The 11870-nt window shown below is 49.0% G+C and overlaps 1 protein-coding gene across 1 annotated transcript; it reads left to right on the forward strand.

Annotated features, from left to right (window-relative positions):
• The first annotated feature begins 2585 nt into the window (after nt 1–2585).
• Nucleotides 2586–10848, forward strand: Arpin (actin related protein 2/3 complex inhibitor). Its single transcript, XM_032893373.1, has 6 exons — nt 2586–2802; nt 5875–5950; nt 7459–7591; nt 8640–8846; nt 9697–9860; nt 10634–10848. Exons 1-6 carry the CDS (start codon nt 2711–2713, stop codon nt 10640–10642), a joined length of 681 nt encoding a protein of 226 aa, XP_032749264.1. The 5' UTR covers nt 2586–2710; the 3' UTR covers nt 10643–10848.
• The last annotated feature ends 1022 nt before the right edge of the window (nt 10849–11870 follow it).

An 11870-nucleotide genomic window follows, 5' to 3' on the forward strand; every position in this document is an offset into this window, starting at 1 on the left:
GGGGGAGGATGGGGAGGGGAACACCCATATAGGGGGAGAGGGGGTTAGGGGGATGTTTGCCCGGAAACCGGGAAAGGGAATAACAATCGAAATGTAAATAAGAAATACCCAAGTTAATAAACATGAAAAAAAAATATAATCTCACTCTGTAGCCCAGGCAATTCGGACACTCACTAGGTACCACAGGCTGGCTTTGAAACTGTAGTAATACCCTGCTCTCAGCCTCCTAAACCTGGGATCCTGGGTGTGGCCACCACACCATGCCCACCTTCCGCCTTTCTTCTTTCTTACAGTGCTCTTGTCCGTCCGTCACAGAGCCTGGGTACCAGATGGAGGACGTTTCTCTGCTACCATCTCTCTTTCTCCGTGTGATCTCTGCTTTGCTCCTTGGTGTCATTCGCTTTGTGTCCTGCAGCAGAGTGGGCACACGTATAGGAGGGTATTGCTGTCCAAGGTGACGGGTGACACCTCTGTTAGAGAGAGCCCATGCTGTCAGTCCCACCATCTCTCGTAAGACTGCCTTGCCTGGTCTCGCTCCCTCGTCACCTGACTGGACAGAAGGAGAATCCTGGCTGAAAAGGAAATGATGGTCTTCATTTTAAAATGTGACTAACTGCCTGGCCTGGTGGTGCACACTTTTAATCCCGGAACTCAGGGGGCAGAAGAAGATGGATCTCTATGAGTTCTAGGCCAGCCTGGTCTACACAAAGTAAATTCCAGGCTGGTCAAGGCTACTTAGTGAGACCTTGTCTCAAAACAAGACACAACAGCAACAACAACAACAACAGCAGCAACAACAACAACAACAAAACCGACCAGTCAACCAAAAAACAATACAAACTAGAAACCACCATCAACAAAAACAAATACCCCCCCATACATGACTAGTGGCTGAGGGAGTGAATTTAAATGTGCAAATTTACTTTTAAAAGTTATTGTTGTTTGGGGATTTGGAGACAGACTCTCACAGTGTAGCCCTTGCTAGCCTGGTACCCACTATATGGCTCAAGCTAGCCTCAAAATGTAGGCGTTAGGATGACAGGCATGGACCTCTATGATCAGCAAAGGCGATGCCGTTTTTCTATGTTATTTAGATTTTATTATCTATGGTTTAGGCTGGGTGTGCAGCTCGCTGGTTGAACACAAACAGCCCGAGTTCTATTTTCAGCCCTGTTAAGATACAATTTAAGTAGCTACTCCGTATAGCTACCACAGAGGGCAGTGCAAATTTAGAACCTGTGTGAAGGGACGGTGACCCAGGAAAGGGAAGGAAGAGGAGGCAGAGCAGGCAGGTGCTGATGAGCCCAGGACTTTCCAGAGGAGACAGAGAGCAGTCCTGCCCAGAGGACCTTTGTCTTTCTGGGGAATACAGAGCTGCCTGGCAGGTCAGACATAGGCTGGGGTTGACTAATTGCAGACACCCTGCCTAGGGTCTGTTAATATTTTTAGGGATTCACAAAACTCTATTTTTGGACCTTAATTGGGAAGACTATTTGCCTAATGTTCATAAAGTCCTGGATTGAACCCCCAGTACCAAATAATCCAGGCGCAGTAGTGGCCCACACCTGTGATCTTGGTTCTTGGGGAGGTATTATAAGGAAAAAAGGGTTTGAAGTTATCCTAGGCTACACATCGAGTTCAAGGCCAGCCTGAAATATAGAAAACAATGTCTTTTGAAAAAAATTATATTTTGTTAAAGGAGGAAGGACCCTTAAGAACAAAGCGACTGAGGCCACCATCTGTTCCTAATACGTGGGAGAGAGAACTTCTTCCAAAGCTTACACTGCACCCTGGACTCTCGTATCTCCATTGTTGCTGCAGCAGGGACACACCTGGCATACCAGAATGCAGCCACCTGAGCCAAAATTTGGCACAAAGGAGTCAATAAAACAAGACGACTTCCCAATGATTTCCGCGTCAGAGGAGACTCCCGGGTGCAGGCTGAGAATAAAAGGTTTGCAGATACTCTGGAGCAAAGGGCATATGGGCTAGAGAAGCGATCGATCAGAATCCTTGGGAAGTGGGAGGCAAAGTAATGTTATGTCCCCAAGACTAGGAGAGGGCCAGCTCTACCTTTACAAACCACTGGACCCTGACTTTTACTTCTATTTTGCAGAGGAAGAAGTGCAGGCTCAGAAAGGTTGAGGAACTTGCGGAGATTACAGATTTAGGTCTCCCTTGCTGCAGATCTGACACCCATCTCTCCACCACCACACGCCTCAGAACTCCCCTAAGCCATTGCGGAACCACCGCTGCGGGAAGGGCCAAAAGAACCACTCTGTGGTTCCTCATGGCCCTTCCCTCTTCTCCCTTCCTGCTCCCTGAGAAAATATCCTTCCAGAACAGATCCCAAGAAAGATCTACAATTTCTGAGCTTCAACTGCCGCTTTTTTTGTATACTGATATATTTTGAGATCTCTGTATAGTATAGATGGGGCCCGAACTCTAGATCTGTCCTAGACTATAAGGACATGAAGGACAGTAGTCATTTCAAAAGCCTCTTGTCACTGCACACGGTCTGGCAGTCAGGAATGAGGCTTGGCCCCTTTAAGTCCCAACTAGGAACGCCCCGGGCTAGCAGCACGGTTCCGGGATCTACTAACTGGGAAAGCCAGCCGGTGCTGCAGCGACCTCCAAGCTCCTGTCCCTGAGGTGCCCCGCCCAACGCGCCGGCTGCTTCCTGGAGCTGCGGGGCCTCCGCGTGGGGAAAATGAGCCGCATCTACCACGACAGCGCCCTCCGCAACAAGGCGGTGCAGAGCGTGCGACTGCCCGGGACCTGGGACCCCACCACCCACCAAGGGTAGGCTGTGCTCTGTCCACCCCGTTGCTGGCCAGAGATGGGTTGCACTTTCTTCCGCGGCTAGCCATGGGTGGGCTGTGCTCTGTCCACCGGGCGTGGGACTCTGCTGCTGGCCAGGAGAACTGCCTGGTTTGGCTGTGTCCGGTCCCTGGGGCCCTGGCCCCTGCTTTGGTCAGCAGTGCCCTGGAAGCATCCCTGGGGCCTGAGGCCTCTGTCGAACCTGAGTCCTGCTCAGAGACTGATCTAGGGCGCAAGAGGGATTGGGGGAGAGAAACTGGGGTGCCAAAGCCACCCCAGGTATACAGCTGGCTCTTCCCAACGTCCCTGGCCGCCACACCCGGAAGAGAGATAAACTTGAAATTCCCGCCTGAACGCATATCCACTGGAGGGACTCCCAGACTCCCAAAGGGAACTCCAGAGACATTGCTGCGGTTCCCTCTGACCTCTGCCCTTTCCCCACACCAGGGCTCCAAAGTCTAGTCATTTGTCACACTGCATCACTGGTGACCGGTGTGTGGTGTGGCAGGACCAATAGTGGGAGGTGGGAACATCCGAAGGTACTGGTCTTACCCAGGGTAATAAGCAGGATGGGCAATTTCATTTACAGTCAGAAACAAGAAGTATTCTATATGAAAGAAGCCAGGCCCAGAAAACCAAATATATCATCTAGGAAGTGAAATCTAACGTCCAACTCGTAAGGTCTCCAGAGGAGGAGTTTCAGTTAAAGGAGGAGTGAGTTCTTAGGATCTAATGTCTACATAAATTTGATCGTGTGAACCATTACACAATGCATGCACATCATGTTTTCTTGCCTTCAATATAACCTGTCTTTGTCAGTTAGATATTTTTGGAAGGAATTCAAGAGTATATAGAGGGGGCTGGGAGATGGCTCAGCGGTTAAGAGCACTGGCTGCTCTTCCAGAGGTCTTGAGTTCAAATCCCAGCAACCACATGGTGGCTCACAACCATCTGTAATGGGATCTGATGCCTCTTCTGGTATATCTGAGAACAACAGTGTACTCACATTAAATAAATAATAAATCTATTTAAAAAAAAAAAAAAAAAAAAAAAAAAAGTATATAGAGGCAAGGAATCCTGACCCCACCCTCTGCCCGTGTTAATGGTTCCAAAAAAGAAAGTCCCCAGGGCCCAGGTTCTGCCTTTGTAAATTGTAAGGGGCTGGTCCTGCTTCCACTCTGTGTGAGACCCTGTGATCTTGGGCTAATTCCCACATTTCAGAGTCGCTAATGTTTCCTGCTGTATGGTGACAATAGCCATTTCCTTGTGTTGATGACCATGTAGATGTGAATGGGAACAGGAACATGAAGGTTCTTTAACAGAGGCAAAGCCACATCTCACCAGTGAGAAGGGCTTACTGCGCTGTCAGAGAACCCGAGTTCAGTTTCCAGCATCCACATCAGGGGGCTCAAAACTGCTTGTAAGTCCAACTGTGGGGGATTTGGTTCCCTCTTCTGGACTCCACAGGCACCAGTACATACAAACATACAGTAATACATGCTTACACTCACACAGACACACATACTTACACATAAATAAAAAATTAATAAAAACACCCAGGCATGGTGGCTCACAACCTTAATCCCAGCACTTGGAAGGCAGAAGCAGGTTGATCTCTGTGAGTTCAAAGCAGTTTGGTTTACTTAATGAATTCCAGGACAGCAAGGGATACATAGGGAAACCTTGTCTTAAAAAGGGGTGGGGGGGGAATGGGAGGAGAAACCCTTGGTCCTGCCAAGGCTTGATGCCCAAGTGTAGGGGAAGGTCAGGGCAGGGAGGTGGAAAGGGGAGGAAGGGTGAGGGAAAACCCTCATAGAAGCAGGGAGAGGGGGAATGGGATAGGGGGGTTTATGAATGAGAAACCAGGAAAAGGGTAACATTTGAAATGTAAATTTAAAAAAAGCCAATAAAAAGAGGAAAATGATTTATTGTACCATAGACACTTGCTGTGGTTGGGGTCTGGGAATTGCCGCTCAAACCATACATAACCAATCTTAGTTAAGCAAGAATAGTTTATTGCACACACATCATAACACTGGATGTCCAGGTCCATAGGAAGGGAAAAACCTACCAATCCGTCCTCAGGGTAGACTTTCTAGATGAAAAACCAGGTTCAAAAGTTTGAAGGCTAGTACTGAAGTGGTACAGCGTTTTTGGCTAACCACACACAGTATCATCAGCCAACCTTTAAGCTGACTGGTCCTGACCGAGGGTGGTAGTGGACCGGCACTGAACAGGGGAATTTCAGAGCATTGAGATAATGGGGAGCAAACGATTCAGCCATAACTTTTTGGATTACTAGTAACATTTTTTAGTGTCAGCTGTTAGATAATTATTTCTGAGAAGTAGAGTCTGAGTACCTGAACTTAATTTCACCTTATGAGCAAAACGGAGATTTGAGTACAAAATGGCTACAGATATGTTAAAAGAAGCAGGCCTCAATACTCCCAAATTTGCTTAACTAAAAGTGAAGGGCCAGTTATTTATTTATTTACAGCATTTCGCTGGGTATCAAAAGCTTGGCTTTGAACTCACAGCAATCCTCCTTCCCTAGTGCAGGGATTACAGGCGAGTGCCCAGCCCAGCTGTACACATTGCTTTGTACTTAGTAAGTACTTCACAGTTTACACTTACCTTTGTACTTAGTAAGTACTTCACAGTTTACACTTACCTTTGTACTTAGTAAGTACTTCACAGTTTACACTTACCTTCTTGTCCCTGACTTTAGGCTAGCCCAGCACCAGTGGAGCACAATGAGGCAGCTGCTTGCTCCTTGTTTGTGGGTGAGAATCCTGAGGGTCATAATAATTCCCGGGGTGTTCATGGTGGTGGGGAGGCATCTCTTGGCCTTGGCATAGCCTGGGAAGGTTCTTTGAAGCCATGGAGGTTCAGATGGTGGAAGCAGAGCGTGGTTGCTCAGTTCCAGGCCTTCTCAGAGACAGGTGACAAGGAGACTGGGGTGAGATATGTTTCTGTCTCAGCTCAGATTCTCACCCAGGCCATTAAACCCAAGGGTGGCTTTCCCAGTATTCCTTCCTCCCCTCTCATCCCCAGGGGAAGTGGCGTATTGCTGGAGGGAGAACTCGTGGATGTATCCCGGCACAGCATCTTGGATGCCCATGGCAGGAAGGTGAGGCTGTGTCCTGGTTGGCCCTCACAGGGTCTCCTCCCTCACCTACATGATATCTCCTCGGGTTGGGTTAAGATCCATGCTGTTCCTGAGGTCACAGAACAGACTGCCACAGCCAAACAGGACAGTAGAAAGGAGACTTACAGGGCCTACAGGGTAGCAGACAGGTGGAACTACATGGTTCTTGCAAGAAGAGCCTTTGCTACAACTGAAAAGACAGACCAGGCCCCAAACCCAATCTGGCCTGAATATACAGACCCCCATGCTGACATCTGGGTCTGCCGCTCCTGTATGACCTTTTGTCTTTACTTCACAGTCTCCTCAGGTTGTGTTCACAGTCCACACAGTGCAGGTGTCCACAAGCACTCAGCAACCATCCTGTACCAGCCTACATCTCCTTTCTGACACTAGTCCTCCCGCCCTCCTTTTAGACAGCCTCTTCTAGCCAGCTGACCACACTGTCTCCTGGGTCCTCAGTCTCTAACCCTCACCATCAGGCCCTCCCGAGGTAGACTGAGGCCTGCCTAGGTTGACTATCTATCTATCTATCTATCTATCTATCTATCTATCTATCTATCTATCTATCTATCTATCTATCTATCTGAGATGGGTGTGTGTGTGTGTGTGTGTGTGTGTGTGTGTGTGTGTGTGTGTGTGTGTGTGTAGCCTGTGTAGACCAGGCTGGCCTTGAGTTTAATCCTTCCCCTGCTGGGATTAAAGGTGTGCACCCTGCTTCAGCACATGCTTTTCTATTACACTCCATGAAAGCAGCCATGCTACGGGCCAATTGTTTTCATGCCCAGGGATCTTGCTACAACTCTTTAGATTGCAAGTCAGTAGGGGGACACACCAATCTGGAATCTCTACCTAACCTGCCCAGGAGAGCTGTACCAACGTGAAGCCGGCCAGCCTCAGCTGACCCGGCACAGACAGCTGTTCACCCAGACACTTTCCAAACGTGTCTCTTGTGCCCTTACTCCCGATGATACGTACAACAGAAACCATGTCCTCTCCCATTTTGACACTGGTTCCTTGCAATGTCCCTGAAAAGACATGTTATGCTAGTCCCAGATAGGGGAAACTGAGGCATACAGAGCTTGGAGTGATTTGTCCCGTTGCTCTGTCTGTGGGGGTAGCAAACTGACTGCCCTCCTTTAGGTCATGGCCTTTCTGAGGCTTGCTGGCAACTTCAATCCTGCCTTGCAACCTGTGGGGACCTTGGTACTTGGATTACAGTTACAGGTCATTGGCTGTGGAAGCCTTGGAGTCAGGCCTTTTGTTGCCCTGCTGTGGCTTTTGTAGCAATGCTATGTGTGACAGGTACTCTAGAATGTATGAGTGAACGAGTATTTAAATGAGGTGTCTGCCCAGCCTATAGAGCAGTGTATCCCAGGAATGGGATTCTGGGCCAGAGGATGCAGGGAGAGCCTGGGCTATGTGTTTTGGGGTATACAGGGATTGGAGTAGGGAGTTAGGTAGTCCCCTCACTCTTTCTTTGCCTCACCCAGGAACGCTACTATGTGCTGTATATCCAGCCCAGTTGTATCCACCGGCGTAAGTTTGACCCCAAGGGAAATGAAATTGAGCCCAACTTCAGTGCCACCAGGAAGGTGAACACAGGCTTCCTCATGTCATCTTTCAGTAGGTATCCTGGGCTCTTCTTTCCCGAGAGGCTGTCAGACTGTCCTGTTTGTCCCCTGAGATCCTTGAGATTGGCTTCTCGGCACAATCGGCTTTGATGCTGTTTCTGGCTTGAGCATCTTGTTGGATTCCTTCCCCCTAACCCCCCAGACCTCCCCAGTGCCCCATCTTAGTCCTGGGGGCCAGGCTAGCATTCCTAACGACTTCCATTTTCTGAAGTCTGGCAGAATCACCCCCAGGCTTGGCTTTGGACTCTAACTATTATTGTGTGGAGAGCGGGCCAGATCCCAGCGGTCTCTGTTCTCCTACCCGGATGTTTGCTTTTGGGCTCTCAGTCTGTCTGTGTGGCCTGTTAGTTACTTTTCTTGTTGCTATGACAAAATGCCTGACAAACCAACTTCAGAGAAGAAAGGGTTTATGTGACTCACACAGCAGGAAGTCAGACAAGCCCTAGGGACACTGCTGGGTACAGTGACATCCATACAAGCTTTCTGCAACCTTACTGATGGCTATTTCCCTGCTTGGATTCCTCCCTGAGCTGCTGGGAGTTGCTAGGGCTAGCCTGGAGTAGGCCAGTGCAGGGTGCGGACCATGGGCTGGCTGCTGGTTCTAGAACCTGAGAGAACTCTGGTCACAGAGTCTCAGTGGGAAGGCAGTGGGTGTTTGAATATGAGCTAAGTCTTGGTTTTTATAATCATTAAGATGGGAATAACAAAACCAGAGACCCCTGCTGAGGGCTGGCTGGATGCCAGACACTGTGCTAAAACCTCAGCTTGCTTCTTCTTCTTCTTCTTTTTTTTTTATCTGCATTGCACACCATTTTTATCCCCATTCTCCAAGGACAAAGAGAAAGATCACTTGCCCTAGTTTGTGATAGACTCTAGATTCACTCCAGGTAGCCTGGCTCCAGAGTCCGTGCCCTAAAGCCTCTGCTATGAGATTCTCTAATGAGCCCTGGCAGGATAGATACCCTCCCGAGCTCCTGAAGGTCCTCAGAGAACGTTTCTTCTCCAGGAACACTAACACTCCTGTACCATATGCTCTACAGAGGTGGAGGCCAAGGGCGACACAGACCGGCTCACCCTGGAGGTGCTGAAGGGCCTGGTAAATAAGCCCGAGCTGCTGGAGTTGACAGAGAGCCTCACCCCAGACCAGACAGTCGCTTTCTGGATGCCTGAGTCAGAGATGGAGGTCATGGAACTCGAACTGGGGACTGGAGTGCGGTTAAAAACTCGGGGTGATGGCCCCTTCATAGGTGAGCAGTGTGACTCACTTTACCATCATTAAGATGGGAATAACAAAACTAGAGACCCCTGTTGAGGACTGGCTGGATGCCAGACACTGTGCTTTGACCCAAGGTCAGGGGAGGGAGTGTGGTGGGTCTGGGCTCCCAGCTGGCAAGTGGTGGAGTTGCTGGCTCTGGAGCCAGCTCTAATGAGGTAGGGCCAAGGCAGTGGCTGAGGGCCCCATGAATACCACAGGCCCAGACCCTTGTCTGAAGATTGCCAAAAGACTGTTAACAAATTCTGCTTTACTTCCATCCCTTGACTCTTTTAAAGATTTATTTATTTATTATATACAAGTACACTGTAGCTGTCTTCAGATACACCAGAAGAGGGCATCGGATCTCTTTACAGATGGTTGTGAGCCACCGTGTGGTTGCTGGGAATTGAACTCATGACCTCTGGAAGAGCATTCGGGTGCTCTTAACCGCTGAGCCATCTCTCCAGCCCCCCATCCCTTGACTCTTGCCTGTTCCAATACCCTACAGGGGCCCCTGGCCACCTTTCAGAGGCTCCCCATCTCTTTCGCTTAGAGCAATGGGAGAAAGTCAGATCTGGTCTCCCACAGGACATGACCTGTGGCCTTGAGATTTACTCCTAAAATCTACGGTCAACTGCTCTGGGGCCATTAGGCTAGATACACTAACTCCCAGGGTATCATCTAGCCCCTTAATTCCTGTGGCTGACCCTTGCTCTCTAGTGATGTGGGAGTCCCACCAAGAACCTTAGTGGCCACTCCAGAGAACAACCCAGACTTAGAATGGATGGCCTTAGGCTGACTGATCTACAAGGAGAAAGGCCACTGAATTTCTCTTCTTTCAGATTCCTTAGCCAAACTGGAGCTGGGGACAGTGACCAAGTGTAATTTTGCTGGTGATGGAAAGACAGGAACATCCTGGACAGACAATATCATGGCCCAAAAGTCTTCAGAGAGGAACACAGCGGAGATCCGAGAGCAAGGAGATGGGGCAGAGGATGAGGAATGGGTAGGTGAAGGGGACAGCTGTGGAACTGGACCTGGCGCTGTGGTGTCTCTTAGTGGGAGCTTTATACATACTGGATACGGTCGAGGTCGAAGGAATGGAAGGCAAGATAAATTCTTGTGATCCCTGAGAGGGTGTTAGCATCAGGGAACTAACAGAGGGTGGCAACCTAAGACTTTTCTTGCTGGAGGACCCTGTGCTATGAACAGACACAAAGCCCTAGAGAGGTATAAAATCAAGGGTGGGAAGAAAAGGTTACAGAAGGAACTGGGGACTGTCATTTAGTTTGGAAATATCCCTCTAGAAGTGATGCATTAATCATGGGGTGGTCCTTGAGCAATGTTTTCTCCTCCTTAGTCTAGACTCGGAAGCACTAATGTCTCCTGTGCTGAGGGTTAGCATTCTACTTAGTTCTTAGCTTAGATTTAATTGTTCATCTGAAGTGTATTCACATAAGAATTGAGCTGATGCCTAAAACCTCCAAATAGAACATGTAGAGTGAGGAAGCTGCAGAGAAATGGGGTATTCACCTCAGAAATGACATGGACGACTTTGACCCAAGGTCAGGGGAGGGTGTGTGGTGGGTCTGGGCTCCCAGCTGGCAAGTGGTGGAGTTGCTGGCTCTGGAGCCAGCTCTAATGAGGTGGGGCCAAGGCAGTGGCTGAGGGCCCCATGAATACCACAGACCCAGACCCTTGTCTGAAGATTGCCAGAAGACTGTTACAAATTCTCCTTTATTCCTATCCCTTGACTCAGCGTCTTTGTCTCGTCTCCAGGACGATTGAGGTGCCTCCTCTCCTACCAGCGTCTGTGATGGTGTCACTGAGAAGTGGCCACGCCGACTTCTACCTTGGAGAGATCGGTCTGTCAAGCTGATTACCATTTAATACACTCTGCGAAAATCAAATCCAAGACCTCAATACGCACCAAGGGTCCAGCTCTGGCTTTTATATGTCTGTGTCCTTCTTTGGATGCAAGGCTATTCCCCAGACCTATTGTCTCCTGTGTTCCTTTCCCTAGGTGGTGGACATGTACTGGGTGAGTCCTCCAAGGCACACAATTGACAAAGGCTCCTTGTCTGAGTGCAGAGGGGCTCCGGGAGTAGGAGAGCAGGCTCCTTTCATTCCTGTGCTTTTATCCTTTCCTTCCTTTCTACCCTGTGCGAGCCTTCTTGTTGTGCCTCTGTTCTCCTGTTCCAGTCTCCCTCCATCTCCTCTTCCCTGCTCCACTCCCAAGACACCACTTCTTTATTTCTATTTGGTTCTGAACCTCCATGGGGTTTCCTGCCTTAGACCTCTGTCTTGGGGTTCTTACTGCTTTGATGAAACACCATGACCAGAAACAACTTGGGGAGGAAAGGAAAGGATTTGTTTTACTCACAGTTCCATAGAACAGTTCATCATCAAAAGCAGTGAGGGCAGGAACTCAAGCAAGGCAGGAACCTGGAGGCAGGAGCAGGATCCATGGTGTGCTGCAGACTGGCTTGCTCGGCCTGCTTTCTTCTAGAACCAGGGCCACCAGCCCAGTAATGGTACTACCTACGACGGGCCGGGCCCTCCCCCTTCAACCACTAATTACAAAAATGTCCTACAGTCAGATCTCATGGAGGTATTTTCTCAATGGAGGTTCCCTCTTTCAGGGTACACTACCTTCTGTCAAATTGACAAAAAGCTAGTCAGCACAGACCTATCTGGCTGCTGTCCTAAACGTGCCATTCTTGGGAAGGCCTACAGCCTTTCTAGCAGTGTCTGGCTGGTCCACAGGTCTTGACTCATTCCACTGGGTCAACTTTATATATATGTATTTTTTTTATTATTTTTTAAATAGTGCCGGTACTCAAGCCTAGCACTGCGTGCTTGCTAAGTGAGTGACCTACCACAGTCTACACATACAGGTCCTGGACCATATTTTTTTGGTATGACTGTTTTTCTTGTTTTGTACTTGGAGAACTTGGGAGTACTCCAGGAAAGAATTCCTCCACACCATTGGGTTCTTGTCTGGTGTTAATGGTCT

Source organism: Rattus rattus, chromosome 2 (assembly GCF_011064425.1).
Source record: "Rattus rattus isolate New Zealand chromosome 2, Rrattus_CSIRO_v1, whole genome shotgun sequence".
NCBI lineage: Eukaryota > Metazoa > Chordata > Mammalia > Rodentia > Muridae > Rattus > Rattus rattus.